Raw genomic sequence first — 27,471 nt, 5'->3', positions numbered from 1 at the left:
CAAAAACACTGCAGCAGCAGCAACAGCCTTCCGACAACCTCGAGCTATGGCAAAAACGACGCCAGGCGGGTCGTGCGGGCCCCAGTCGGCCGTGTTGGGCCTCCCTCCCCTCGCGTTCTACCCGGTGTGGCTGGTGATGCTTGGTTTCCACGCGGCTTGCATCCTGTACCTCGTCGTGACAGCAGGAACCTACTTCGCCATGACGACAACGGAGAACGCGTCGTACGCCCCACTGTGGTCCGACACGGGCTTCAAGCACTTCAAGGCCTTCGGTGCCGTCTACCTGGCAGTCGCAGCACTGCACGTGATCCAAACTCTGCGCATCTTGTACCTGTCGATCCGCAGCAAGCGCCTCGTTCTCCAATGCTCCAAGTCGGGCGACTGCAACTCGAGCAAGTGGGTCTGGGCCTTCGACTTGGCGTTCGCAGCTCGTGAGATGGTCGCTATCGGGTGTCTCTCGTTCCAGGCGTTCCAGGCCAGCAAGTGGGTGCCGCGCGTGGGCTTCAATAGCCTCAACGCGGCCATCCTGATCCTCGCGTGCTGGTTGACGCCGTTGACGCAGATCCTGCTCCGCAAGTGCATCGCGCTGAGCCGCGCGTTATCGCTGTTCACCAGCTTCGTGCTCTGCACGTTCCTGGCCAAGGTCATGCAGTCTCTGCTCTTCATCCAGTACGCCGACGTCTTCACCATGGAGAAGCCCGTCTTCGCCACCAAAATGGTCTACGACCCGGCCTTTCTGGCAGTGCTCGCCCCGGAGAACAGGATGATGTTCGCCACGACCGTGGGGGACTTCATCTCAAGGCTTCTGCCGCTGATCTGCACCTTCGTGTCGCTCGTGATGCTTGAAGGGGTCATCGGACGTCGAGACGACAAGGTCGCACCGAACAACTGCGGCACAGCGAAGGTCGACCATAACCAGAACGTCGTGGTGGAGACGTTGGATACCCCTGACGGCGCCTCAAACACTGCTCTGTTGGAAGCTGGTACCTCCACAAAAGCCTTGGGAGAGTCCCGAACGGCAGAACACACCCAGGCAGGAACTCTGACGACCAACCCCGGATGTGCGTGGCCGTTTGCCCTCGTCAAGCTAGGCATCATCCTCTGGGGCATCCTCATCCTGGCCTTCCACCTCAAGGCGCAGTCTCAACACAAGACCATGCCGACGGGTTGCTTCTCGGCCACTCGGCCGTGGTTCAGCTCCAAAACTTCGTGTCTCGCGTTCGTGTTCGACTGCGCGGCGCAGAAGGCCGTGTCCCCCACGAACGAGACCATGGCGGCGTTCAACTTCGACCCGGAGGCGCTCGGCAGCCTGAACTTTGTCAACTGCCCCGCGCTCGTGGTGCCGAGCATCATCCAGACGTACCCGCAGCTCCACAGTGTCCACGTCTTCAACTCGGCCCTGTACGCGTGGGGCAGCGACGCTGCGCTCGTTCAGGAATTCCACCCACGCCTCAAGAGCATCGTCCTCATCAACGTGAAGCTCGCAGCCTTCCCCGAGGGCCTCATGGGCGTGCTGCCCTATACGTTGGTGAACCTGCAGTTCTTCATGACGACCTTGGTGACCGTGCCGACTGACCTGGGCACCAAGTGGGGCGGAGCTACGCGCAAGCCCATCGCGCGAGTCGGCTTCGAGTACGGCTACCTCATGTTCGTCCCCGCCGAGACGTTCCAGCTGCCGGTGCTCTCCTTGTCGCTCGCCGGCAATCCCATGATCACCTCGCTTCCAACGCTGGCAGCCGTACCCGCGAACACGTTCCTGCCGCAACTGACGCTGGACGGCGTTCCGATCACTGAGCTTCCGGCCAACATCGACCCGACCGTCAAGATCGGAGACTTGAGCTTGGAACGCACCCCGGTGGCGGTGCTGCCCGACTGGACCAAAACGCAGGTCTTGACCAAGATGCACTTGTACGGCTCGGCCTTCTGCCTCACGTCGTCGGACGCCCAAAAGGAAAAGGCCAACGGCATCTGCTCCGTCAGTCGGTGGGGCGACGTCACACCTCAAAACCCCATTGATCTTCTGAACAGCGCGTACGGACTGGCATAAGTCGCAACTAACTACAAGAGGTAGGTAGCTGAATTCGTAAGTACAAATAATACACAGCGATAGAATTGACATCTCGTTCAAACCTTCCAACGGAGCTTCCTGTCTACTGCATAGATAAGGTAAAACAACAGAAGACCGGCTCGTTCCGTCACAAGAAACCCGTATTGAATACACGTCCCGAGCCAAAATGAGTGCTCTCACCTTCCTTCCAGTGTCTCTGTACAACGATCGACTTGAACCTACTGCAATCTAACCGACGGCCGGTTAGAACTCGTACGACTCTCTCCGCGTGTGCGGGGACGGCGCCACGCCGCCCATGGGCATGTGCTGCATCTGTGCCGGCGGTGCCTGACTCGCCATGCCGACACCCGACGCGCCCAGGCCGCTCGTGACGCCGAACCCTCCCGACGCGGCGAAGTTCGGGTTGCTGCCGTGCGACCGGCCCATGCCACCGACAGGCTGCGACGGGATGGCGCGGCCGGCCACGCGCGGCGACGGCGCGGCCGAGTTCTGCGGCGGCTGCTGGTTGTAGTAGCTCACGGCGTTCATGGACACACCGCCGCTCTTGCTCATGTCCAGACCGATCTCGCCGCCAGTGCCGGAACCCATGCCGGCAGGCCGGTTGGCGCCGCCGTAGCTGGCGTACGTCGTGGCGCCCGTGGTGCTGTGCGGCGCCTGCACCACCGGGTTCTTGGCGAAGGCCGGCGGCGTGTTGGCCATGTCGTCGTCCTCGTCCTCGTGCGCGGCCTTGGAGCGTCGAACGAGCGTTAGGAAAATGACGGCAACAGCGATGACGCCGATAGCGGCGCCGATGATGGCGAACACGACGCTCATGTCCGAGCCGGAGCTGCTCGAGTCACCGGCGGAGGTGCCGGAACTGCCGGACGCGCTGGATGTCGTGGAGCCGGACGAAGTGCCGGCAGTGCCGGTAGTGCCGGTACCCGAGGTGGACGACGTGCCGGCAGTGCCGGTCGTGTCGGTATCCGACGTCGTGCTGGACGTCGTGGTGGTGCCGCTCGTCGTGCTGCCGGAGCTCGTGGTGGTAGAGGTCGTGGACGACGTGGAGCTGCCGCTCGACGTGGTGGTGGACGATCCCCAGACGGACGAGCAGTCCACGCCGAAGGGGCAGGAGCCATCCACCTTGACGTAGCAGCCGTCGTCCGAGAAGGTGATGCAGGGCGGGCAGCCGCCAGTGGACACGGTGCATGGAGTGGAGGACGCGCCGCCCTCGTAGCACGTCTCGACGGACGAGCACTGCGACGTGCTGGCGGCGAAGACGGATCTAGCGGCGCTGACGGAGCTGCCGGAAGCTGCCGGTGGTGTATACACATGTGAGTTAGAGATCATTTAGCGCATCATTCCGACACTGTCGGTATCCGACACGTTATGGCGGACTTGAGTATGGTGCTAAAACGTACCGGCAAGTGCCGCGGCAGCGACGACGAGCCACGAAGTTTGCATCGTCGTTCGGTGAAATCTGGTTCAGGTTAGAGAATCTCCCCTCTCTCTAACCACTCGAGTTGCTTGTTGCCTGTTGCTTTTGGGCTGTTTGCCTGTTGCCGACCTGTGAATCCCGGCTTTATTTCCTGTTTTGTGTGGGGCTCTCTCAGCTGTGGTGCGCGGAGGCCTCGTTGCTGTGGTGGTTCTGGTTGGTACGCACGACGATGCCAGCGCGAATGGAGCTGGCCGCGAGGTGGTGGGCTGCGACTGACTGCGGTTAGTACACTGGAGCTCGTCGGGGGAGCCTCTGGGAGTCCCGCTTTGCCAGCCTATACCCGTTCGCACGCTCGTCCGTCTGGCTCGAATCCGCGCGCGCCCATTGGCCGCCGCCGGGGCTCGCAAGCCAGTTAGCGCAGCGTTTATGCACAATTTCTCTTTAAAAGCGCTGGTGATTGGTCTAAAGTCGGCTGGCGCGGAGACGTAACGGCAGAAGAGACCGGTACCAGCAAGTGCAAGGCGAGAGCCTGCATGGCCACAGACGCACTGTGGGTGACTCCGAACAGGGACTGCAGGATGTTCTTGTCCCTGCGGTCTCCGCGGCATGACAAGCAGCTCGGTGCTTGATTTGATGTAGAGGCAATGGGCCTGACACCAGTGGCCTTGCCATCCTGGTGATGGATTTCAATGTTCCGGTCTGGTCGCAGCGAGATACACAAATTCTGATCCGACCGCAGCTTTCGGTGTGTGTGCTTGCCAAGCGCTGCTTGCAGTCTGCAAGTTGCAGATCGTGCTTTCGGCATGCATACCTAACGACACTTTGCTCAGAGAGTCAAATGATGGTCGACGTGTCGAACGACAACGCACAACGCGTTCATGACACACAGTTTATTCGGGTACCTGCCGGGCTGACCGGTCCTTGACTGGATGGTTTAGAGGGCCCTATACGAAACTACCTACACGGACACGGGCTTCGACTCGCTCAGGTCGGTCCCTATTGCGCTACGTGCGACTACGGCGCCCGCGTCGCGTGAGGTGCCGTTGCTCGAGAAGCTAGCAGTCGTCTCTGTGGCGAGCGGCGACGGTATTTCCTCCTCGTCGGCGTTCTGCTCGCTCGCAGCTCGAGCGCGCAGGAAGAGCTTCCGCACGACCACACCCAAGACAACGATGACTACGGCGACACCGAGGATGGCGACTATCAAGACCGTGCTCGAGCCGCTGTCGGCAGAGTCCGTCGCCTCAGTTTCGGACGATGGTCCACCCGCACTGTTAGCCTGGGAGAGAAATGACCCGGCCTGAGAGGTCGTATCTGCGGTGGCTGACGTGGTTGAGCCCTGCGTGCTGCTGCTGACAGTGGTGGAGTTGCTGGAGCCGCTACCGCTTGAACCGGAGAAGAAGACGCCTGTGCAGTCGGCGCCAAATGGACACGAGCCGCTCGCCCTCACGTAGCAGGAGTTGCTGTCGAAGATCATGCACGGAGGGCAGTCTTCCTCGTTCACGGCGCAGGGCACGGACACATCACCGCCCATGTAGCATGTCTTGACGGTGGCGCACTGAGACGCATCGCTTGCAGCGTCGACTGCAACAAGAAATAGTGGAGCAATGTGAGTCCTAGGTCGTCCCATCCAGAGCGCGAATACTAGGTCGAACCTGCATACCTGCGGTGGTGAGCGCGACGATGACAACTAAAAGCCTTGCAGTCATCGGACCGCTACGTACGAAGTGACTTCAGGCTGAAGTCTTCAGCAACGACAGCATTTTTATGCTGTACCGGTGTACCCACAATTCCGAAAATTCCAACTGGCAAAATGTAGCCATATCAAGATGAGGGTCTTGTATTCGGTGAAATCCGCTGCTCTCCACACACACCTCCCTTTTCAGCCAATCGCACGCCGGTCTCAACAACCCATGTCATCAGTTCACTGTTTGCTTCCCTTCGCTCCTCCTCGCCGAAGTCCAGCACTGCACTCCCCTCCACATATATATATCCACCACCTTCCGCAGCCGAAGCAATGTCCACCTACGTCGTGCAGGGCCTGGCCTACTTCGTCACGCACCCGCGGCTGTGGCTCACGACGCTGTGCCCGCTGCTGCTGACGCTCGTGGTGGCCATCACATCCGTCGTGGTGCTTTTCTCCGTCGCGCTGGTGCCGCAGGCTGAGGGTCTGGAGGACGCGGGCGTGACCTCGTGGCTCTCGTGGCTGCTGGCCGTCATGCTGGTGCTCGTGGAGATCTTCCTGGTCACGCTCATCTACAACCTCGTCATCATGGGCTGCTACCAGGACAAGATCTTCGAGCAGGTCATGGTGGCGCGCGGCTTCAAGGACATGGTGGAGGACGAGGAGCGCCACGCCAGCTGCGCGCGCGCCTGCCGCTCCTGCTGCCGCGTGAGCCTCTGGCTGCGTCTCGTGCTGCTCATCGTGACGCTGCCGCTCAACCTGATCCCGATCATCGGCTCCATCATCTACGCGTGGCTCAACGGCACCATCCTGGCCTGGGAGTACCATTTGCTCTACTTCGAGTTCAAGAACTTCTCGTACGGCCAGCAGAAGACCTTCATCAACGAGCACAAAGTGCAGTACAGCTCCTTTGGCATGCAGGCGCTCCTCATGGAGATGATCCCCGGCGTCGGCTCGCTCTTCGTCTTCACCAACACGGTGGGGGCCGCGCTGCTCGCTGCGCACTTGGAGGAGGAGGAACGCGAGCGTGGGGCGCTGCAGGGAGGACTGCAGGGAGGGGGCGTGCAGCCCAACTGGAACCAAAACAGCAACAACAACAACAACGCCAACGCGTACAGCAACGGCTACGCGCCGTCCGGAGGCATCGTGTAGAAAGTATCTATTGTAGATAATGAAGAGAGCTCTGTAGGCTACAGCTGCAGAGCGCCATTCAACGAGGACGTCTGTGCATTGGGACGGAGGCAGCCACCACGAGCGGCGCTGCAGCCATCTCGTTTTCTGGCCCGATATATCGCTCTTCGCCCGATCGCAAAAAAGTATCCGCTCACGCAGTGCACTTTCCAGTTCGCCGAGTCTCAGCTCAAGCATGTGGACGTACGTGGCTCAGGGTCTGGCCTACTTCTTGGCGCACCCTGCACTATGGCGAATGACCATTTGCCCCGTGCTCCTGACGGTGGTCGTGGGCATGACGACGGTCATTGTGCTGCTGGGAGCCGCCATGTACCCGCAGGAGCAAGCGCTCTACGACGCTGGAGTGCCCGAGGGACTCGCGTGGGTGATGGCTATCATGCTGTGCCTCGTGGAGAGCTTCGTGATCGTCATGGTCTACAGCGTGATCTGCCTGGCCTGCTACCAAGACAAGGTGTTCGAGTTCGTCATGCGCCAGCAAGGCCACGAGGAGCTCGTGAGCAACAAGCGCAGGCACGCGTCGTGCCTCCGCATCTGCACCAGTTGCTGTCGCGTGAGTGTGCTGCTGCGCCTCGGGCTGCTGGTGGTCTCCGTGCCGCTAAACGTCGTGCCCGTGGTGGGCAACGCCACGTACGCGTGGCTCAACGGGCAGCTCGTGGCGTGGGAGTATCACTTCTTCTACTTCGAGCTCAAGAACTACTCGTTCGAGCAGCAGCAAGCGCTCATCAACGAGCGCAGCATGCAGTACACGCTTTTCGGCATGCAGGCGTTGCTGCTGGAGATGGTGCCGGGTATCGGAGCTGTCTTCATGTTCACCAACACAGTGGGCGCAGCGCTCTTCGCCTCCAGCATCGAGAGGGAGGAGGCTGCCAAGCATCCGCAAGTGCCGCATCAAGAAGAGACCGAGTCGTATCGCTCGCTTGTGTAGTTGATAGTGAGCAGAAGCCCTGCATGTACGTAAGCGCTAAAAGAAACCATCACCTCCACTTACTTGGGTGCCGCTGTCCAGCGGGCATTCCAGCCACCCCTTCAAATCACCCTGGTCTGGTCATTTGACATCCGACCCGCAGCCTCCCATGTCGACCTACCCACTGCGCGGCATCCTCTACTTCCTCGGCGACCGGCACCTCTGGCGCCTGACGCTCTGCCCCGTGCTGCTGACGGTGGCCGTGGCGTTCGGCGTGGCTGTCACGCTCTTCACCTTCACGCTGCATCGGCAGGAGCGCGCGCTGTACGACGCGGGCCTCTCGACCTTCTTCGCGTGGCTGATAGCCGTCATCTTCGTGATCATCGAGGTGTTCATCGTCACGGTCGTCTACGGCCTCGTGTGCCTCGAGTGGTTCAAGGACAAGATCTTCGCGCACGTCTTGATCGAGCGCGGGTACCGGGAGCTGGTGGAGAATGAGGAGCGCCACTCGCCCTTTTTGCGCGTGCTCACGTCCTGCTGCCGGGTGAGCGTGATGCTGCGTCTCGGGCTGCTGGTCATCACGCTGCCACTCAACATGATCCCGGTGCTGGGCAACATCACGTACGCGTGGCTCAACGGCACGCTCATGGCCTGGGAGGCGCATCTGTACTACTTCGAGATGAAGGCCTTCGACTTCGAGCAGCAGAAGGAGATCGTCGCTGCGCGGAAGCTCCAGTACTCGGCCTTCGGAATGGGGGCTATGCTGCTCGAGATGATCCCCATTGCCGGCGCCATCTTCATGTTCACGAATGCGGCTGGAGCTGCACTGTTCGCTGCGAGCATTGAGAAGGAACTGGAGAAGCAGGAGCGGCGCAAGAACAGCTGGGGCGGCAAGGGCAAAGAGAGCAAGAAGGAGAAGAGCATTGAGATGGACAAGGTGCCGCTCGTCAACAAGCTCGGTGCGTACGTGCCGCCCTACGGAAGCACTTCCAAGTAACTTGAGTGAGGAAGACGATCGCAGCAGGAGGTACCGAAAATGGTAATGGAGAAGTAACTTGTTCATTTCATGACCCGATGACATCGAGTCGATGCTCTTCTATCGATGCTTCTTGCGCTCCAGCCGCAAACCTGTTTACTGGACTGCATCCGTGTTGGACAGCGTCGCATCAACCACGCTGTGCGCTTCCAGGCCAATCGATCCGGCAAGCCGGTCTTCATGTTTAAACCGCAGACACAAATGGTAGCGTACGCGCTCCGAGGAATCGCTTACTTTGTCTTCCGTCCCGCGCTTTGGAAGCAAGTGGCGTTCCCGCTTCTTCTCACAGTATTGTTCGGCGTGGCTGCCACGTACTTCCTCTTCTTCCACACGTTCTCGCGACAACAAGATTGGCTCGACGACAAGAACGTCCCGGAGCAGTTCGCCACGATCCTGACCATCTGCATCGTTGTAGCCGAGATCTTTGCGTCCACCGTCGTCTACGGTGCCGTGTTCGTCGACGACTTCCAAGACAAGATCTTCGCCTTCGTGTTGAGAGACCGCGGCCTCAGCACCCTGCTGGATGAAGGCCGTAGACGCCATTCGACTGTTGTGTCGGAATGCACGTCGTACATCCTGTCGAGCTGCGCGCTCAAGCTCCTCTCGATGCCGCTCCGGTCTTCGGCAGCATCGTGTATGCCTGGCTGCATGGCGGCGTGCTGGCCTGGGAGTACCGCCGCTTCTACTTCGAGCTCAAGGACTTTGGCTTGAGACAGCAGCGCCGCTGGGTGAGCCGCTACAAAGTGCAGTACAGCCACTTTGGCATGTCCGCGCTGCTGCTGGAGATGGTTCCGTGCGCTGGCCCGCTCTTCATCTTCACCAACACTTGCGGCGCCGCGCTGCTGGCTGAGGAACTGGAGCGACACAGTAGCAGCAGCAGCAAGCACGTCGATGAGGAGGACACGCTGGTCAGCAGCGCGAGCGTCACAGTCTAGCGGAACGTTCAACGCGCAGGGGGCATCTGTGACGTGTGAGCCCGAATCTGATTCGATTGCTCCCTCTTGACATGCAAATCATTTTTGGAGCGTGATCAAGCGAAAGTATCCAGCCAAAAAGTATCCTGCGTCCAGCAGCTCCGAATCAATTTGATCTCTCACCCACGCACGGCTGGTTCCAGAATGGTCTCGACGCTCTCCACTCGTTCAGCTCTTCAGCGAACGCTGACAGCGTGGCGTGCGTCAGCCATTCTCCAATTCGGCGGCTGTAGTGCACACCTCCTAAGACAAGACAATGCCGTTCTATGCGTTGAAGGGCGTGGCGTACTTCCTGGGCCACCCGCACCTGTGGAAGCAGGCGGCGTTCCCGCTGCTGCTGACGCTGGCCTTCAGCATCTTCTCCGTGTTCCTGCTCTTCGCCTGGACGCTGCGTCCGCAGGAGAGCTGGATGGCCGAGAAGGGCCTGCCCTCCGTGCTGTCGTGGATCTTCGCCGTCATCTTCGTGATCGTCGAGATCTTCCTGGTCACGCTGCTGTACGCGTTCCTGGTGCTCGAGTACTTCAAGGACAAGGTCTTCGCCTACGTGCTGCGCGAGAAGGGCTACGCCGCGCTGGTGGACCGCGACACGCAGGAGTCGGCCGTTGTGCGCGTGTGCACGTCCTTCTTCCGCCTGGACGCCATCTTCCACGTAATCCTGCTCATCGTGTCGCTGCCGCTGCACCTGATCCCGGTCATCGGCAGCATCGTGTACGCGTGGCTGCACAGCACCTTCATGGCCTGGGAGTCGCACCTGTACTACTTCGACCTCAAGGGCCTGGGCTTCAAGCAGCAGCAGCGCTGGATCAGCCAGCGCAAGTTCCAGTACTCGAGCTTCGGCTTCCAGATGCTGCTGCTGCAGATGATCCCGCTCGTGGGCCCGCTCTTCATCTTTTCCAACACGTGCGGCGCGGCGCTGCTCGCTATCAAGATGGAGCGCGAGGGCGGCGACAAGTGGGTCGACGAGGAGGACGACGAGGCCCTGCTGGCCAACAAGAAGGCCCCCTACGGCACGGTCTAAAGTGCAAGTTTTGTGCAAGGGTAGAGCCTGGCAGGCTGGACAGTAGGAAGGACATAATTGCCAGTGAATAATAATTCCCATTAACTCTAAGTAGCTGAAACCCAAGGGTTTGTGGAGTCTTAGACTACTGTACAAGTCTCTGCAGTGCATGTTGGTGTCTTCAATGACCAAGTCCAGGTTGGCGATCTTCTCGCAGCCGTATCCATGTCAAAATTTGCGTGATGTCATTGGTGAGAAATCCACCTCAAATTTCTAACCAATGGGGACAGAGGTATTCCCTGATATTCGCCAGCCAATCGCGAGACCCGCGGGTGTACCCACCCGCCTGATTTGTGAAATAGTCCCTGTTTTAGTCCCGATGACGGGACACAGAACGCAGTCTAATCGCGCAGAGGCAATCAATTTCCAGTAGCATTGCCGCGCTGTCTCAAGCCGCGGTCCCGCACGGCAGCGCCCCACGTGGTTGCGCGCATTTTCCGACGATGAATCAGATGGCAAAGGCGATAAGGAGCACTCACTTGCAGCCTGCAAGTTGCAGGCAGTGTTGCCCTTGGCAAACCATTGCCATCGTTGTTTGATGTGACACCCAAGAGAATCTCGTCAGCGGCGCCTTACACCGCGATCGTTGATTGGCCCCGCCGCTTTTCGAAGCCATTTTTCGCCAATCCCGCGCGAGCCATCATTTTGCAGTTGGCCCCCATCCCCCTTCCCTTGAAGCCGGCAGCATAGTGAAACCAAGAGAGATCGGATAGATAGGTTGTCACCCACGCCGACTTGGGTATCCGTCCAGCAGCGGCACGACACATTTCCCACTTTCGATTTTGCCTCGCGTGAAGAAGTCCCCCACCAGCTACCAACGCTAAGATGCCGATTACCTGCGGAGACATCCCTCGCCTGATCTGCTCGGTCATCATTCCGCCCGTCGGCGTGTTCTTCCAGGTCGGCTGCACCAAGGACCTGGCCATCAACTGCCTGCTCACCGTGCTCGGGTACGTCTCTGTTGCACTCCACCCCTGTCGCGTTAAACACCACCTAACCGTGTTGCCTGTTGCCTTTGCATCTCAACAGCTACATTCCCGGCGTCATCCACGCTGTCTACATTCTAATCAAGGAATAGGCAGGCGCCACATTGAAGTAAAAAATGTGGCGCTGTTCTCTCTGTGCTCGTCCGTGGCAAGCGGCAGCGGCCTCCTTCAGTCGGCGCGCGTGAATACCCAGAAAAAAGCTATGAGAAACGCGCTTTCGACGTGGATGGGGGGACAAGAGCGTCGTGCAGCCGGGCGGCCAACTCAGCTCGAGTCTACACTCTCGTACAGTGGCGTTTAGCACTTGCTCCTCGTGGTTAGACACTTGTGTTGCCACCCGTGCATTGAAGAGGAGTGCGAGTCTTTATCGGCTCGCTCTCTCGCACAGTGGCGGTGTGACACAGTGTCTGACTTGCGAGTTGCAAGGTGGAGGACGTGCATTGAAGAGGAGGGTGGACAACGGCAACACCTAGCCGTCAGGTGCTCGACGTTCTCTTTCCTGATATCCGAGGAGGTTTCTGGTCTTTTGACACGGATTCCAACCGTTAATATAGAGGCCGACATTGTTCGGTCTTATTCTCCTTTTCTTCAGTTTTTGTCTCTCGCCAGTTGAGCCTCGTCACTCCACGTCAACGATAACTGTCGGATCCGAGTCAGAGATCTTTGTGCCAGTTGCAGTTTCCATCTTGAGCTTCTAGTGAGAAATGGGGCACGTCGTAGACGACGCCGACACCTGGTTCGAGGGCGACGAGCGCCGCTCCTCGTCGAGCGCTTCCGACTTCGACTGGGACAAGACTGCGCGCTTGATCTGCGCGGTGCTGCTACCGCCGCTCGGCGTCTTCCTGCAAACCGGTTGCAACAAGGACCTGGCGATCAATGGGCTGCTGACGCTGTTCGGGTAAGTTTTAAGTTAAAACTGAATTCGTGGTGGTGACTGATAGTGCTGCTTTGACTTGTGCTACATGTAGTTACGTTCCCGGGATTATCCACGCCGTGTACGTCATCTGCGTGAGTTAACTGCAATACCCGAGCAAGACATTGCAGGCTGATTGCCTGCACTGGCAAGGGAAAGATAAGCAGAATCAAAATTGAAGTTACCACTCATGTTGAAGTTGTTGGATCACTCCATTGATAATGCACTCGATTGGACTAATGTCTAAAACCCGCAGAGGCAGCCAGCGAGCTTCTTCTTCACCTCGATGACGATCAACTCAGCGCGAGAGGCGAGCTCGCTCCACATGCTCAGAACAGACGCCGGACCAACGACAGAGGCAACGGCGTACACTTGGTCTCCCTCGACATCGTCGGGACTCAGATTTAAAGCGTAGAGCAGGAGAGAGCCGCCGCCCGAGGCGTTCACCTCCCGCACCAGCCGCTTGGTCAACTCGTTCATGTCCACGTGATGGTGGTGACGAAGCATCGTCTCGTCCAGCGTCGAGGTGGGGCACGTAAGGCGGAACACCACCGTCGTAGCTTGGCCGGACGAGGCCAGAGTCTCAAAGCGCTCGTCAGCTTCCAACTTCGCAAGACAGGTGGCACTGGTAGACTCGACTCCGCTATCCAAATCGTGCACTGACCTCGATAGGCACGTCTCTAGACCTTTGAGAGCTTGGACCTCGTCAAAGTGCTCTCCGTTACTTGAGCTGGGGTTGTTGAGGCCAATCACGACAAACTGCGTCTTGGGCGTCGATTGCCAAGCGCCAGCATTTTCCACCTCCAGTCGCCGCTTCCCGCTCAGCTGTACCACGAAGCGATATTTCGGCAGCTCAGCAATATACATAACCCCCTTAGCACGCAGCGTGCCTTTCGGCAAATGATGCTGGATCCAGTCGTGAACTGCTGCCAGCGATGTAGGCGCTGTCCGTTCATACGCCACAGAGGCAAATGCCTGCGACGGCGTGTTTACCTCCTGCTTCACCGCCACTTCCGACCCTCTATCCACACGCAAACGGCTCGGAGCGGGAGTCACCGCGCCGTTCAACGCACTCAACCCTGTGTTCCATTGCGCTTCGACCTTCTCATGGCTCACTCCGCCATTAAACACATCCTCGGGTGGGGCAATGTCCAGCACGTGCGGCAAGTACACTTGGCCATGATCCGTCTCGTACACGCGCGCACAGGGCGCGTACTTCTGTACGACTCGCCTCGCAGCCTGCAGCTTGTCCTCATCCATGAGGTCCACCTTGTTCAGCAGCACCACGTCGGCACACTGGAGCTGTCTAATAGCCACTGCACAGGGCCCCACTCCATTGGCGGCGTCTTGGGCCACTGCGTCTCCGTCCACCACCGTCACCACCGAGTCCAGCCGCGCGCGCGTCATCTTGCCGAACTTCTCCTGCACGGCCGCCACCAGCTGCGTCGGGTCCGTGGTGCCGCTCGTCTCCATCACGAGGTAGTCCACGCTGCCCAGCGCCGCATCGCCGTCGCTGTCGTCGTTGAGCACCTGCCACACGGCGTCCTTGAAGGCGGCCAGGCTGCTGTTGGGGTCGGCCCGCAGCTGGAAGAGCTTGTTGCCGCCGGCCGTCAGCTGGCCGCCCACGAGCAGCGCGTCCACGTTGATGGCCGCCAGGTCGCTCACGGCGCAGGCCACGCGCAGGTTGAGCTTGTGCTGCAGCACGTGCTGCAGCAGCGACGTCTTGCCCGCGCCCAGGAAGCCGGTGACGATGGTCACGGGCAGGCGGCGCTTCTGGGCGTTGCGCGCGAGGAGCTGGCGCTCGGCGCCCAGGCACAGGTTCACGCGCGTCGCCGCGAGCTCCAGGTCCGATGGCATGATTGTCTTTTGGGCGATGTGATTGGGCGGAAACCGCGTGGCCAGTCTGGGAGTACAGATTTAGAACGTGGTTGAAGCTGTTTAGAATGGGACAAAAAGTTGCCGCCGTTGCCGCGCCGCTGGTTGCGGATGATTCTGCTCCGTGTCCCGGATGGATGGGAAGCGCCCACTACGCAGCGCCCACTACACGGTCGTTGGACGGTTGAAGAGCTTGGTGTGTGGTGGTGCACATTGCAATTGGCCTTCTTCTCGTCACGACTCACGACCAACAAGAGACTGCAAACGCGATGGCCATTACGTGGGGAGACTGTCCGCGCTTGATCTGCTCGATCCTGCTGCCACCGCTCGGCGTGTTCTTCCAAGTTGGCTGCAACAAGGACTTCGCTATCAACTGCTTGCTCACACTGCTCGGGTGCGTTGCGTTGTCGCAGTTGTAGCATTGCCTCCTGTCTTTTACTACTAGTTGTTTCGAGTTGGCGTTAAATCTAATGACGAGTGCTGCCTGCAACTGCAACTGCTGCTGCATGCCACACTAGGTATATCCCCGGGATCATTCACGCGGTGTATATCCTGGTCAAGGAGTGACGGAAGCGAAGCGATATGGCTGGGGAGTGACGGCAAGCCGGTAGACTTCCCTAGGAATATTTTTGGCGTCGGCTGGCCATCCCGCTCTCTCTGCACGAAGCTTTCTCACCTTGAAGCGTAAGTATGAATACAAGCAGCGTCGCAACCAGAGCCACACCTGCCTAAACTTGATCCGCTGCTTGTCAAGCAGTGCTTGACCCACGAACTTGCCTTTTTACGTCTGCATACAAACATTCCTACTATTCCTACTTTCGTAGCGCTTCGACCGTGTTCACCAAGGTCTCAGCAGGCATTTCGGTCTCCGACCGACTTGTAGTAATCTCGGCAGTGTCCAAGTTGTCTTATCTTGAGCTTATCTATTCCTTCTGCCCGACACGCACCTCGACACTATGGACGAGCCCTTGGTCTCCGGCGGCATCATGCTGCTCATCTGCGTGGGCGTGACGGTCCTGATGCAGTGCAGCTTCTTCGCTGTGGCCTACACGTGCCAGTTCGACAAGGTGACGGACCTGGCCGGCGCGCTCAACTTCATCGTGCTGGCGGTGCTGTCGCTCGTACTTCAAGACGTGTACGACACGCGCGCCATTGTGGCCACGTGCATGCAGGTGGCGTGGGCGCTGCGGCTCGGCTCGTTCCTGCTACTGCGCGTGCTCAAGCGCGGCAAGGACGAGCGCTTCGACGAGATGCGCGCCAACTGCCTCGCTTTCCTCGGCTTCTGGGTGTTCCAGATCCTCTGGGTCTTCCTGGTCTCCCTCCCGGTGGTGCTGGCCAACTCGAGCGGCGAGCAGGTGGACGGCAGCTTCGGCGAGGCGAGAGACGTCGTGGGGATCGTCGTGTGGGCCGTCGGCATGGCGGTGGAGTACGCCGCCGACGCCTCCAAGTCGGCCTTCAACGAGGACCCCAAGAACAAGGGCAAGCTGCTGCGCTCGGGCGTGTGGAAGTACTCGCGCCACCCCAACTACTTCGGCGAAATCCTGTGCTGGGTGGGGGTGACGGTGCTGGCCAGCGCCAACTTCGGCGGCGACGGCGGCGAGACGTGGTTCTACTACGTGAGCTGCCTTAGCCCCGTCTTCACCTTCCTCGTGCTCATGTTCCTCTCGGGCGTGCCGCTGGCGGAGGAGCGCTACGACGAGCGCTTCGGGCTGGACCCGGACTACCTCGAGTACAAGCGCTCGACGAGTCCGCTGGTGCCGCTGCCGCCGGTGCTTTACCGCGCCCTGCCTGAGCCCGTCAAGCGCTGGTGCTTCCTCGAGCTCAAGCTGTACTCGCGCAAGCTGCGCGAGCTCCAAGACGCGGACAAGGTGCCAGCTCCCAACTATCAGGCCATTCCGTAGTGTAACATGTCTAACAATCGAAAGCTGTTGAGCCAGGCTACGTGTATAATGGCGCCGAGTGTCCCTGTTACTACGGTATATGTCGGACCTGAAAGCTCCTCACGGCAACTTCGGCTTTCTGCGACGTGGTGGCGAAAGATCCAGTCGCTCGACCCAACGACATTGGGGGCGCTCCTTCCTCCACGTACAGCAGATAACGGACGAATAAGAAAATCAAGTTCCATTCCTAAGAAAAAAAAAGAGTGTAGCAAAGAAAAACTGCATGGATGGCGAAAAGCTGGGCTAAGCGAATCTCTGGGAGTCTCTCTCTCGTGGGCCGCGTTCGGTCGCTGGCTGGCGCTTCGGGCCTCCGTCCTAATATTACATCCACCAAGCAACGCGCCGCTCGCCTGGCCCCAGCGCGTCCGCTCGTCATCCGTCTCCAGCCACTCGGTCGTCGATTCGGGCGCAAAGAGTCGTTCCCCGCGCCGCTGGCCCGCGAAGTCAGCACTTGACTGATCGCGCACCGTCGAATCCTGGCAACCTCCTGGCCCTCTCTCTCTTAGCAGAACCGCTTACAGCTTCTCCAGCTTGCCGAACTGGCCGCCGCCCGGGTTGCGACGCGCCAGCTCGGCGCGGTCCGCCGCCTTGAAGTCGAAGCTGCAGTTGTGCTGGTCCGCGTACCGGTGGCTGCTGCAGAACACGTAGCCGCAGCGGCACTCGATGGCCGTGAGGCCCACCTTCTTCTTGCACTCCCAGCAGCGCTTCTTGTTCTTCTGCACGAGCTTTTCCGCCGGCCTTTCCTCCTCGGCCGCCGCCACGTCCCTGGGGGCCACGCTCTGGTTGTCCGCGGTCTCGGCGGGCACCGCCGTCTCCAGCTTGGCAGCCTCGTCCACCTTCTGCTCCGCCGCGCGCGGGGACTGCGCCGCCGCCGCCTGGCGGTCCGACATGGTCTTCTTCCAGCACACGGAGCACATGCCGCCGCTGCCGGGCGCGCCGAAGAAGCCGCAGCCGTTCAGGCACAGCTCCGCGCTCTCTCGCTCCTGCTGCATGGCTGTCTGAAGTGTCTTGTGTGTCTTGTGTCGAGTCTTGGGAGTAAGCGGGGAGTGGCCCGCTTTCGTTCTTTCTCAGATGCCTGTAGCTCGGACGCCCCGCAGTCGCCTAGCTTGCTTGCCGCCAACCCAGCGAAAAGATGAATGCGTCGGTTTCGGGGGCTTCTCGACTCCCCCTCTATCCCTCACGACCTTTCCACGCGTCCCCAGTTTTATTTAGCTTTGAGTATGAAAACCCTACCCGCGTCTAGGTCCGACAAAGGTTCAGTTGGGCATAGTGGAACGCAGTCAAGCCTCGAGTTCTGAGAAATGAAAGTTCCATTGGACGAAAATCGACCTAGAAGAATCTAGAAACAGATGCAGATCCGGGACATCTGCCAATCGTCCTTGCCGCCGCTATTAGCGACTGCACGCTAATACAGCGTGCAGTCCCCGACGACCGTAGGCCAATCGGCTCCGTGCTCGCCAACCAAGTACATGTAGTCGATAGTGCAATTGTTTCCGCTTGCATCAACCGCAGGTCCCAGCTCGGTGCAAGGAAAACACGTAGAAAAATCCGTCGCGTGCTTTGAATATACGGACCATCGACCGTTCAAGCAGCTAGATACATACTTTGAAATGTGCGTCACAGCAAGCTGTTAAAAGTGACGAGGGGGTGCTAACAGCAACCAGGTGCTCTGCTGTTGCTGTTTAGCAATGCTTACTAGGTACTGCGAACAAGTTGCTCAGGTGGCAACCTATATTTTCAGATTACGCTATCTGCGGACCGCACACATTTTCTCGTGGTTGGCCAAACTGATAGGCAACATTCTCTCTTTCTTGCATGAAGGCTGAGATGACCGTTGAAGGCTTCGCTTTCTCGTACTATAAACGAGTCTGCTGGCTTCACTTCCTCGATAGCCTTATCGTTCGCTCTCAAGAAAAGCGTCCCGGCTTTTTGTAAAGTTCTGTTTGAAGTTGTGAATTTCGGCTAGGTACGAGTGATCTTGAAGTTGAAGGCAACTCTCTTACATTTATTTTGTCGCGATCCTCCCCAGCACTGACTCAGCTGTATTGAGGCCCACCGTTTTCAGCTGTACATGCATACATGCATACTGTATGCTATTAATATAAAGACTTATATGGCAGAGCATCGCAGTGCGCACCGTCAGCGAAGGTGGCACAGAAGAGGCTTGCAAAGGCAAGACCACCTAGAATCGACTAGTGAAAAGAGTCTCATGCTGCGAGTCCACCCAATTGTTTTTGGCAAGAGGTAGAGCGGATATGGATCTGGTCTACAACACTTTTCATCTGTAGAAAGCGTGTGATCAATTCCTCAATTTGAAACAAACATTCATTGCGAAGTTGTTGCGTTGCAGTCCTCAGCATTGATTCAACAGTGCTGGAACTTACAACTTACATGCTAAGCTTATCAACAATAGATAGGAGAAATCACACAGATATGGCTGCCGGCTGCAGGTCGATAATTGGTGCTTGTCACCGGCAGCAGTGCTACTACAGACAGAAGAATATCTTATCCGCGAATCACAACTAACGTGGTTTACCAATTCATGACCCGCCAGCAGCACCTCATGCGAAATCGTCGATGACGACACCAATATTTGAGTAGCGATGCTACAACGCTACATGTATCATTTATACTGGGATAGGAAGCAACGTTAGTGCTGCTATCGCAGACCAAATAGGATTATATCCGTGGTACGTCACGTCAAAGATGACCCCTCTTGACTGTGCAGTTTGAACCGGTAGGATACCCATCACACCGGTACGACCCCGGCGCCGCACTGGGCCCTCCAAAAGGTTTATATGCGTGGGCAGTTTGAACCGGTATGAGTCAGTAACATATATGGAGTGAAGTAAAGCGAATGATTGAAGCGGACGGACTACCCTAGTAGCATACACAGGCAAGTATTTTCATTTCTCTACTAGCTATAAGCAGATCTCGAGCAAGGTTCTTTTCATTACTGTGTATAATTACTGCCAAGTCGTATCTTGCATCTTCGCCGTTGAGGTATGACGCACTGACCAGATGTTGGACCGACGCGATCCCACACAAAGTGTCATACCAAACTCAAACCGTCGCGCTCTCAATGATGAACAGCGGCTCCACTGCAGGCACTTCGGCGCCATTGTTGTCACGCGCTTGGAGTGCAGCTCCTGCACCATTGCTTGTCTTTGCTTTTTTTCGCGTGGCGGGGTGATAAGCAAATCGCGCTTGCGCAGGATCTGCTGGCTCGCATCAGCTGTCTTACGCGAGCCCGAGAGTCGGCCACGGCTGCGAGCTTCTCTCCCAGAGGTTAGGATAATCGACAAATCACGGTATAAGTATTACTGGCCCTACTGGGGGTCCGGTATAAATATCTGTTATACAATACTTTCGTGTAGAAATCTAGTATCAGTATTAATACAGTTTGTATTAATACTTTAGGTAATACTTTATACTAGTACAAATTTATGTGGCCCACATTAGCTCGGCTTCGCCAGTGGCGAGTCTATGCTGTGAATTATCTCCGTGCGAATCGCTCGGAAGGACTGAGCCCAAGGAATAGTTTAACGTCTGAAGCGTTCCTATCACTTGACGATCCGAATGGCGTTGAAGACCTTCATAGTATTCATACGACGGTCCTTATGTTGAAGAGGCAGCCAGGAACCAAAGGTGACTTCACTGGCAAGGCATGCTGCCCTGCGGTTCGGCATGATCATAATCTTGGCATTATACAGAGAGCCCTCAAATTGGAAGTGTAAGGCCGCGCTGTGCCTCATCCACTCGGAGAAGCGGCGTGCTAAGCTGTGCATTGCTCTGCTATAGTATAGTGATAGGCATATTGGTTTTATACTCGGATGGTGATGTAGTGAAGGGCTGCCTATACTAGCCGAGTATGGGAGACACCCGATGCAACGTTGATATCTACTGCGGCGAGGGTGGTGACGGCAGCACCGGGTACTACCTAAGCTCGACGTGGCCTCGGGCCTTGTGCGCGACCCGTCGTGTATGCGATCGGGTTGAATGAGGAAAGTGTAGGCGCCGCAGAGGCCAGAAGCCAAAGGCCAAAGAAACTTCTATCTAAATGCAAAGGGGTAGTTTTCATTATGACAGTTTAGTATTCGGTTGCGAACATAAAGTCTGTTTTGGTGCGAAGTCTGAGTAACCAAAGTCTGATTTAGAGCTATGATGAAGTCTGGATAAGCTGACTAAAACGGACGGTATTCTGCGTGCAAAGCACAACAATACTTATCTAAATAGATCTTTATGGCCGCCAACTACAGCGGTGATACCAATTGTTCTCTGAAATTTATTTCAGAGTTAAGGAGCGATTGGAATTCCTCGTCTAATTAATCCTTCATATCTGTTCATCTTCATTCAGGAGTAAGAGCATCTCCACGAACCTCAACTATACATTTGGGGTCTCAAAGATCCTGTTACGTCTAAGAATAAGACCTCACCTCAGGAGATGCTTCGAGGTATTTAAGGGTGTTAATGTAGCGTATCGATAGGATTGTGTGTTAGGGTAGCAATATTAGCATCAGCTTCTGTAAATGCGCACATTCCGAGCCCGGTAGCCTCGACTGCAGCCTCAACCGCGAGCGAACGAATGTACAGTGCCATAATAAGGTAAGCTTTACTAAGAAAACAAATAAGACTTGCGACTGATCCTAATAAAAATTAATCAACATTTTCACAGACCACCATTTATCTTGCGGTGCGTGTGCTGGGGCTGCACACCCAGACCCCTGCACTCTCCCTTTGAGGTAAAACGGGACTGTGAAATGCTAGGACCACTTCTTATTCGAACGCTGCTAATGTAGTTAGGGTCAATAGTTAGAAGCACCGTTTAAACGGTATCGAAAGGCTTTTTTCATGTTGCCACGCACGCCCAGTGAGCTCTCATACCGTTCATCTAATTTCAAGTAAAGAAAAAACAATCTAGAAGTCAAATCATACCGGGGCAAGTGAAGGCCTTGGCGGTCGTGGAAACATATTAGTGGGCGCGCGCATGTTCTAAATGCACCACGTGCGTATCATCAGCCATGCATGCGGATTGATACGGGGTCACTTAGGCTAACCCTGGTCGATATATATATATGAATCGACCAGAATGCCCAGTTGTCCGTAGGTGTTCTGAAGGATTTACATATATATCAACCAGGATTTGGTGAAGCCAAATCCCTTGAGAGCGTGAAAAACCGAGCGGACAAAACGCTTGGCGGCCACAATATATATAAAGATTACTAATTTACACTTATACCATCCACGAATAGTAGCAAGTTTGGAGTCAAGTTGGCCCGGCTTCTGGAAGTATAACCGTAATATATTACTGGTATTACCAATTCTGAGGAGTAGTATTACTTCAATTATCCTTATACATTCGCCCAAAAAGCGAGTATAAGTATTAATACAATCTGTATTAATACCGAAATTGTATTACTCAGTAATACAATACTTTGAGTTATCCTAACCTCTGTTCTCTCCTGCGAGGACGCGGTCGATAGCTTCTTCTAGCTGCTTGTCTATGAAGGCCGCCTTCATCTTACGCTCGACTCGAGGGGGGGGGCTGGATATCTGACGAGATCAGCGTAAGGAAAAGTGAGGGCCAAGATCTGGTTAAAAAATATTGAGCTAATAGAGCACTTAAGAGCACTTTGCACCTTGCACTCTGTAGCCACTTTGCAGCCAAAATTCGTACCTAAACGAATTTCGAACTTAGCGACCAACTTTGCAGTACAAACCCCACCGCATTGTCAAATTCCTTGTAGCGGAAACCCCAGCTTTGCCTCCAACTTTGAAGGCAACTGTGCAGCGGGAGCGGCATGCGCCCAAAGCTCTCACAACACAATCAGTAGTGCAGCCCGCGCACTAAGCCAAGGCAACTGAAAGCCGTCGACACGCAGACCAAGTGCAGAAAGAGCAACGCAGCCAAGGAGCCGCTCACAGCGCCAAGCGACGTGCCCATCAGAACCACTACGTCGTGTCGTGTTGGAGAGATCGCTTGAGCAAACCCGCACGTGGCAGCTACGTCTGCCCTTCACAACGCACACGATGGCGGGAAAACAGAAGCAGCGCTCGGCAAGCAAACGCAAGCGGGCGGCGGCGTGCGATGAGTCGCCGGGCCAAGGACACAAGGGGAAGCCATCGCGCACCAGAGCCAAGAAGCGAGCGCAAGCAAGCAACGACAAGGTGCCTCAACCGCGAGCTGTCCCAAGTCGCGCCAACATGGATTCAAACAAGACACGCAACCTCACTGGCGACGAAGCCACCCGAGCAGACGACCAGGATGTTCAGAGTATCAACGATCGGCCATCTACGGTTGGTCTACTCGTGAAGCACTGGAGCGATAGCGATTCGCCTCCTCCTTTTCGAAAGCCTGTGGCACCTCGTAAGGGACCAGCAGGTGCTCGCTCTATCAGAGTGCCTACTTCGTCTTTGGACGGGGCTGGACAAACCACCAGCGGTGTCGCGTCGCCTGCCAGAAGTGATGGCAGTTCATCAAGTGTTTCGACGAATTTATTCTCTGGTGATGAAGATCCTCGTGGTGATGGAGGTGCTGCAAGGCAGCAGCACGTTCCTGAAGAGCATCGCCAGCCAACTGAAAGCCACGAATCACCGCTAAATGCCCAGCAGCAGGTCAACCATGCTAGAAAATTGAAACCAATAAAAAATTGGTCATCGAACTTTGAGGCACCGGAGGCTGTGCTCGATAGCTACTACGCCAACGAGGTGCACACAGCGCCCTACGGAACAAATGGGGAACGGCTTGAGCGCTCCGTGGAGTACCTTAAAAGTGTTTGGGGGCTGACCGCTAACCCGCGTACCATGAAAAAGTATGTGGACGAGATGCTTGACGCCCATGGGCCTGAAGAGAATGCCCTTGACGCTGAAACAGGTCGCGAGTATGACCGCACCCTAATCGAGGTAACATCAAATTGCAACGTGCGGATATGATACGCACGTAGGCTAAACGAAATGATGTTTAAACAGGAGCGCATCCGTGAAAAGCTGAACCTGATGGTTGAAGAGCGACGGGATTTCGTAGAGATGGCTGAAGCAACAACTGAAAAGCGCAAGCGAGAGGAGATGCTGCGCCAAGCCGGTCTCCGACACCGCGAAAATGTCGCCCGCAGCGTCATTGGTGATCGTATCACGGAGCTCGGAGGAAGACAGCAGCGACTCAGCAGTGACGGCGTTATTGAAGGTAACTATTATGAGATAGACATCGTAATGGAAAGGGTTATTAATGATGCTGCTCTTAAAATTTTGTAGATGTTCCAGGTGAGGAAGCCGACAATGACCAAGGCGGCCGTACCCAACGCCAGCGTAGAACCCCTCGACACCAGCAGCGCATCGAAAATATGCTGGAGGAAGATTTATCCAGCAGAACAGACCTTGAATCACCTCAGCTAGCGCTCGAGGAGAAACGGTTTGCAGCAGATGTTGAGCTTAGTATGCGCGTCTTGAGCTGCAACGTGAAGACGTAAAGCTTTCGCGTGAAGAGCGCCAGCAGTCGATTGACTTGGAGCTGAAGAGAATGGCAACACAACAAGAAACATTTCAAGCTGAAATGCGAGAGCGAGCTGCGGAAAGAGATCAGCGACGAGATGAGTTCGAAAAACAGTTCGAGCTAAAGTTTAAGAAGCTGGAACTGATGCTAAAGGGTAGACAGAAGTAGTGATTGCGCTAATGGCGCACTGGATTAGCTTAATCAACGTTAACATGGACTCCATCTAAATACTCTTCCATCGTTGGTGGGAAACTGTTGAAGTAGTCCGATATTTGATTGCGACCCCAGTGGCACGTCAGGCAATTCGTAAAAAACACTGAAAGCAACCAGATTGCTTCAACTGGCATCGACTCGATGCGAAGCTGGCGATCCCAGTCAACGAACGCGAGATTTTGCGTGACTTGAGCATATCCCCACTCAACGTTGACGCGCACCTTAGCCATGCGCTTGTTGAAAGCCGAAGCCCACGCTGGTAAATTCCGGCCTCTAAACATGGTCACCATGACGTTGTTGTTGGGATAAGCTGAATCGCCGAAGACAACGTTGCGATTCTGCACAATATCACGATTCCCATTCAGGAACGCTAGCAGATTAGAAGCTCGTAGGATGTAGCCGTCCACGCGACGGCCGTCTGCGCACCTGTAGCAATGCACAATTAACCCTAGCTGATCATCCATTTTGAGTATCATAAAACTGAATCTAGGAAAGCACTTTTACTTATCATCGGGGGTCTCCAGCGTCTGTCCTCCAGACGCGAAGTAGCTCCGGGACACCTCAGCGCCGAAACGCACGGACGTACGGCTCCATCCGTGTTGGCGTCGATGTATCGGAAAACAGGATCTGGGATTTTGCTGCCCCGAGGACCAGATGAACCATGCATGTAGTAATTCTGCTCAGAGCAGAAGGAAAGCGATCGTAGCGTTGTCTCAAATCAAGCAGGGACCGTGGGTAGCTCAAACGGTCGAGGAGGAGGCAGATTCCTGCGCAAAAGCAACTCAGCGTACTATTATACTACAGGATACAAGCACAAAACACTTACCTTCTACAGCAGAAAATCTGTCGCCATGCGGAGCTGGCGTGGTGAGTACGGCTGGAAGCTGTAACAAAACGACCAGGTTCTTGATCCCAGCGTGATCAAAGCCAAAGCGGCTTCTGCAATCGTTATCTGACATCGCATTTAGGTCGAACGCCATCATAGGCAGCACAGGCAGGTCTCGATGCAGGAAGAAGCCGGACAACACCGCCATTCTCCACGCCTTCTTTGCACCCCAGCGCTCAATCAACGTAAGAAGTACGCGTGTGTCGGCAGGCCGAAGAACGCGCTCGTTGTCGCGCCATTGTAACGCGATCACGACTGCGGTCAGGGGCGGATAGGAGCGAAGTAAGTAGCGCATCAGCCGCGCTGCGCAGCACTCTCGGATGGCGGGTACGTCGTCGACAACGATGTCCTCCACACATAGATCGCGTAGCATCGCTGGCTACAAGGACCAGAGTGCAGAATGCTCTTCACGCCTCTGCAGCTTTGCACTGCAAATTGGCGCGAACTTTGGAATTGATTAAAAACGGGACACTACCTCCCTAAACTGATCCGTAAGTCCGCTGCAAAGTGCCTACCGAGTGCTAGGTGCAAAGTGGTCTTAAGTGCTCTAATCAGAGCAATATTAGTCCAAATAAGAAGGTTGGATTCCCGCGAAGCCCTAGTACTTGACAGGTAAGAAAGTACAACGCGCGTTTTCAGTGCTGCACCTTCAACCGAACATACGCACCAAGTACGGGCCAAACGATCCGTCACCTCTTTAACCCCCCCTTACACTCAAGTGGATTTAGCACTACGTTGCTGAGGTGGCTACTAAAGGAATACAGAAACAAAAGTTTGCGCCCGTAAAAGATGATAATGGTCGACGGGCGAAAAGCTCATAAACAAAAAATAAATCCTGATAGGCGTGGGCGACGGGTACGTCGCAAGTGCGGCGCGCCTAAATCGTGTGCGCTGTGCTTTTGAATTGCTGCTTTGGTTATAGCGATAGTGACTGCGCGGTCGCGGTGAAGATGCTCACACTAAGTTATTTAGCTATCCCACCCAGCCTACGCATAGCTATCGTTTCGCGAACATGCATCTAAAATAACAGGTTTGTTCGATACAAAGGGTTGCCACAATAATATTATGCAGGTAGAATTGGTGAGTGCAAACAGGAATCTGCGATTGAGGCGATTCGCGCTACAGGAACGGATGGAGTATATCGATGCAGTAAAACCAATTCCATGCATTTTTGAAGCCATTCTAACAGTGCATTGGCAAGGCCAACCCGCATTATGAAGCGTCGAACAAAGCAGTCACCGCACCCGACGGCGGGAGTGATGCTTGGCTACAGTACCATGCCAAGGCCCGCATTGAAGTCCTCGCTGTTCGTGCGCGTGCACATCTGCGGCAGCTCCTCGGCGCCACCATGAGGAAGTGAATTCGTGCGTGCAGCGTCGCCAGCTGTCCGTTGGGGCTGCAGACCTCGTCAGAAGACGAACACGGACAGCGCCGACTTGCGCGTATTCTCGTCGAACTGCACCGCGGTTCATCTAAAGCGTACAAGACATTGAACCCAACAGTAGTCACTACCAAGATGCGCGGTCGGCAAGCTCTGCAACCACGACAGCAAAGTATACCCCTCAAAAAGGGTGGGGGTGGCTGCCGCAGCGTCAGAACTCACCAAGAGCGTAAATTGGGTAGTGATAGCGAAATGTATGCTGGGGATAAGTTGACGAAAAGGGGTCTGCGCAGTTCTATCGACTTTCTGTAGTGTTCTAGTTCTACTGATTGACACGGTGCGACCACACACACCGTGCTTCAACTTTCATTCATTTTTGGTTTCGGCCCGTTCCGTGGACATCGCTGGTGCGACCTATGCGGTACAATGTACTTTGGTGCTGACCCTGTGCTGCCCGTTGTGGGTTGCTTTCTATATCGGTGTACCTTTTTGATCGATTGAACTTGTGGATGCTGCTGTTGCTGTCAGATAATAAACGCGATGTGCGCCGTGATATGTGTGAGTAGTATTGTTTGTTGTTGCTTTAGTGATTCTTTGAATGGTCTGATAAACTGATCTAGTGCACTGGTGATTTATAACTGTGGTTGATTCTAAAGACACGATATTGACCACCGGCGCACTTCGGAAAAAAGGACCAAGCAGCTCGAGACGACAAGGATTTATAAATAAAAAGAAGTCGTGCTTACACAAGCATTTGCGATGCACAAGTAATTCTTCGAGTACGTGCTGTCGGTACTCCTGATTTAAGGTTTAGAGAATTCGTTGTTACCCATTTTTTATTTGAATTTGTTGCAGTTTAGACGGGTATCTATTCCCGACGCGCTGCTGCCCGAAGAAATCTGTGCGCTCATTTGTTGCTCGTCGCTGACGGGTTTAAGGCAGAGCCTTTTAATCATTTCCCGGGTGTGAGGACATTAATATCGTTGTCATTAGTCTGGTGCGCGTTGCCCGCGTAGTAACTCTGGACAATAAATATACGTTGCATGATTTTACTGGGATAGGAAGCAACGTTAGTGCTGCTATCGCAGACCAAATAGGATTATATCCGTGGTACGTCAAGTCAAACAATGACCTCGCTTGACACCCAACTGGTACATTTCCAGAAACCAGTACGACCCCGGTGCCGCACTGGGCCTCCAAAAGGTTTATATGCGTGGGCAGGTTGAACCGGTAGGATACCCATCACACCAGTACGACTCCGGTGCCGCACTGGGCCTCCAAAAGGTTTATATGCGTGGGCAGTTTGAACCGCAATGGGTCAGCGAATCGGATGGAGTGATGTAAAGTGAATGATTGAATCGAACGGACTACTACAGGACTGTAGCAGCATACAAATGCAAGCATTTTCATTTCTCCACGAGCTAGATCTCGAGCAAGGTTCGTTTCATTACTGTGTATAATTA

The 27,471-nt window shown here is 55.7% G+C and overlaps 15 protein-coding genes across 15 annotated transcripts; 10 read left to right on the top strand and 5 right to left on the bottom strand.

Annotated features, from left to right (window-relative positions):
• Nucleotides 1-46: 46 nt before the first annotated feature.
• Nucleotides 47-2,125, top strand: PHYSODRAFT_560844 (hypothetical protein; the record flags this gene model as incomplete). Its single annotated transcript, XM_009531847.1, has 2 exons — nucleotides 47-1,251; nucleotides 1,309-2,125. The coding sequence occupies 2 exons, from the start codon at nucleotides 47-49 to the stop codon at nucleotides 2,045-2,047; spliced, it is 1,944 nt and encodes a 647-aa protein (XP_009530142.1). The 3' UTR covers nucleotides 2,048-2,125.
• Nucleotides 2,126-2,311: 186 nt separating this feature from the next.
• PHYSODRAFT_509846 (hypothetical protein) lies at nucleotides 2,312-3,394 on the bottom strand (the record flags this gene model as incomplete). Its single annotated transcript, XM_009531846.1, has 1 exon — nucleotides 2,312-3,394. One exon carries the CDS (start codon nucleotides 3,392-3,394, stop codon nucleotides 2,312-2,314), a length of 1,083 nt encoding a protein of 360 aa, XP_009530141.1.
• A 1,037-nt stretch (nucleotides 3,395-4,431) lies between these two features.
• On the bottom strand, nucleotides 4,432-4,966 carry PHYSODRAFT_354900 (hypothetical protein). Its single transcript, XM_009531845.1, has one exon. It carries the CDS (start codon nucleotides 4,954-4,956, stop codon nucleotides 4,441-4,443), a length of 516 nt encoding a protein of 171 aa, XP_009530140.1. The 5' UTR covers nucleotides 4,957-4,966; the 3' UTR covers nucleotides 4,432-4,440.
• Nucleotides 4,967-5,496: 530 nt separating this feature from the next.
• Nucleotides 5,497-7,279, top strand: PHYSODRAFT_316349 (hypothetical protein; the record flags this gene model as incomplete). Its single annotated transcript, XM_009531844.1, has 3 exons — nucleotides 5,497-6,212; nucleotides 6,252-6,311; nucleotides 6,508-7,279. The coding sequence occupies 3 exons, from the start codon at nucleotides 5,497-5,499 to the stop codon at nucleotides 7,277-7,279; spliced, it is 1,548 nt and encodes a 515-aa protein (XP_009530139.1).
• Nucleotides 7,280-7,427: 148 nt separating this feature from the next.
• On the top strand, nucleotides 7,428-8,329 carry PHYSODRAFT_545827 (hypothetical protein; the record flags this gene model as incomplete). Its single annotated transcript, XM_009531843.1, has 1 exon — nucleotides 7,428-8,329. The coding sequence occupies one exon, from the start codon at nucleotides 7,428-7,430 to the stop codon at nucleotides 8,253-8,255; it is 828 nt and encodes a 275-aa protein (XP_009530138.1). The 3' UTR covers nucleotides 8,256-8,329.
• A 31-nt stretch (nucleotides 8,330-8,360) lies between these two features.
• On the top strand, nucleotides 8,361-9,229 carry PHYSODRAFT_346845 (hypothetical protein; the record flags this gene model as incomplete). The annotated part of the gene is made up of 2 exons (XM_009531842.1): nucleotides 8,361-8,826; nucleotides 8,892-9,229. 2 exons carry the CDS (start codon nucleotides 8,361-8,363, stop codon nucleotides 9,227-9,229), a joined length of 804 nt encoding a protein of 267 aa, XP_009530137.1.
• Nucleotides 9,230-9,493: 264 nt separating this feature from the next.
• On the top strand, nucleotides 9,494-10,378 carry PHYSODRAFT_286485 (hypothetical protein). Its single transcript, XM_009531841.1, has one exon. It carries the CDS (start codon nucleotides 9,525-9,527, stop codon nucleotides 10,284-10,286), a length of 762 nt encoding a protein of 253 aa, XP_009530136.1. The 5' UTR covers nucleotides 9,494-9,524; the 3' UTR covers nucleotides 10,287-10,378.
• A 736-nt stretch (nucleotides 10,379-11,114) lies between these two features.
• Nucleotides 11,115-11,901, top strand: PHYSODRAFT_354898 (hypothetical protein). The gene is made up of 2 exons (XM_009531840.1): nucleotides 11,115-11,275; nucleotides 11,355-11,901. Exons 1-2 carry the CDS (start codon nucleotides 11,151-11,153, stop codon nucleotides 11,401-11,403), a joined length of 174 nt encoding a protein of 57 aa, XP_009530135.1. The 5' UTR covers nucleotides 11,115-11,150; the 3' UTR covers nucleotides 11,404-11,901.
• A 114-nt stretch (nucleotides 11,902-12,015) lies between these two features.
• On the top strand, nucleotides 12,016-12,328 carry PHYSODRAFT_249678 (hypothetical protein; the record flags this gene model as incomplete). Its single annotated transcript, XM_009531839.1, has 2 exons — nucleotides 12,016-12,209; nucleotides 12,280-12,328. The coding sequence occupies 2 exons, from the start codon at nucleotides 12,016-12,018 to the stop codon at nucleotides 12,326-12,328; spliced, it is 243 nt and encodes an 80-aa protein (XP_009530134.1).
• Nucleotides 12,329-12,467: 139 nt separating this feature from the next.
• On the bottom strand, nucleotides 12,468-14,081 carry PHYSODRAFT_302632 (hypothetical protein; the record flags this gene model as incomplete). The annotated part of the gene is made up of 1 exon (XM_009531838.1): nucleotides 12,468-14,081. The coding sequence occupies one exon, from the start codon at nucleotides 14,079-14,081 to the stop codon at nucleotides 12,468-12,470; it is 1,614 nt and encodes a 537-aa protein (XP_009530133.1).
• Nucleotides 14,082-14,368: 287 nt separating this feature from the next.
• Nucleotides 14,369-14,666, top strand: PHYSODRAFT_508512 (hypothetical protein; the record flags this gene model as incomplete). Its single annotated transcript, XM_009531837.1, has 2 exons — nucleotides 14,369-14,493; nucleotides 14,618-14,666. 2 exons carry the CDS (start codon nucleotides 14,369-14,371, stop codon nucleotides 14,664-14,666), a joined length of 174 nt encoding a protein of 57 aa, XP_009530132.1.
• Nucleotides 14,667-15,055: 389 nt separating this feature from the next.
• Nucleotides 15,056-16,000, top strand: PHYSODRAFT_509084 (hypothetical protein; the record flags this gene model as incomplete). The annotated part of the gene is made up of 1 exon (XM_009531836.1): nucleotides 15,056-16,000. The coding sequence occupies one exon, from the start codon at nucleotides 15,056-15,058 to the stop codon at nucleotides 15,998-16,000; it is 945 nt and encodes a 314-aa protein (XP_009530131.1).
• Nucleotides 16,001-16,203: 203 nt separating this feature from the next.
• PHYSODRAFT_286483 (hypothetical protein) lies at nucleotides 16,204-17,155 on the bottom strand. Its single transcript, XM_009531835.1, has one exon. The coding sequence runs from the start codon at nucleotides 17,029-17,031 to the stop codon at nucleotides 16,555-16,557; it is 477 nt and encodes a 158-aa protein (XP_009530130.1). The 5' UTR covers nucleotides 17,032-17,155; the 3' UTR covers nucleotides 16,204-16,554.
• Nucleotides 17,156-22,069: 4,914 nt separating this feature from the next.
• Nucleotides 22,070-23,505, top strand: PHYSODRAFT_302629 (hypothetical protein; the record flags this gene model as incomplete). Its single annotated transcript, XM_009531834.1, has 3 exons — nucleotides 22,070-22,942; nucleotides 23,009-23,222; nucleotides 23,291-23,505. The coding sequence occupies 3 exons, from the start codon at nucleotides 22,070-22,072 to the stop codon at nucleotides 23,503-23,505; spliced, it is 1,302 nt and encodes a 433-aa protein (XP_009530129.1).
• A 220-nt stretch (nucleotides 23,506-23,725) lies between these two features.
• Nucleotides 23,726-25,000, bottom strand: PHYSODRAFT_508591 (hypothetical protein; the record flags this gene model as incomplete). The annotated part of the gene is made up of 3 exons (XM_009531833.1): nucleotides 23,726-24,189; nucleotides 24,320-24,508; nucleotides 24,568-25,000. 3 exons carry the CDS (start codon nucleotides 24,998-25,000, stop codon nucleotides 23,726-23,728), a joined length of 1,086 nt encoding a protein of 361 aa, XP_009530128.1.
• Nucleotides 25,001-27,471: the final 2,471 nt, after the last annotated feature.

Source organism: Phytophthora sojae (genome assembly GCF_000149755.1).
Source record: "Phytophthora sojae unplaced genomic scaffold PHYSOscaffold_5, whole genome shotgun sequence".
Taxonomy (NCBI): Eukaryota; Oomycota; class Peronosporomycetes; order Peronosporales; family Peronosporaceae; genus Phytophthora; species Phytophthora sojae.
This window is presented reverse-complemented; position numbering and strand designations above follow the sequence as displayed.

What these genes read in the sequence shown, in the direction of transcription:
- PHYSODRAFT_354900 (XM_009531845.1), bottom strand. Translation starts at nt 4,956, where the DNA reads ATGATCTTCGACAGCAACTCCTGCTACGTGAGGGCGAGCGGCTCGTGT.
- PHYSODRAFT_286483 (XM_009531835.1), bottom strand. Translation starts at nt 17,031, where the DNA reads ATGCAGCAGGAGCGAGAGAGCGCGGAGCTGTGCCTGAACGGCTGCGGC.
- PHYSODRAFT_286485 (XM_009531841.1), top strand. Translation starts at nt 9,525, where the DNA reads ATGCCGTTCTATGCGTTGAAGGGCGTGGCGTACTTCCTGGGCCACCCG.
- PHYSODRAFT_354898 (XM_009531840.1), top strand. Translation starts at nt 11,151, where the DNA reads ATGCCGATTACCTGCGGAGACATCCCTCGCCTGATCTGCTCGGTCATC. An exon ending in TGCCTGCTCACCGTGCTCGG is followed by an intron (nt 11,276 to 11,354) that starts GTACGTCTCTGT and finishes GCATCTCAACAG; the next exon opens with CTACATTCCCGGCGTCATCC.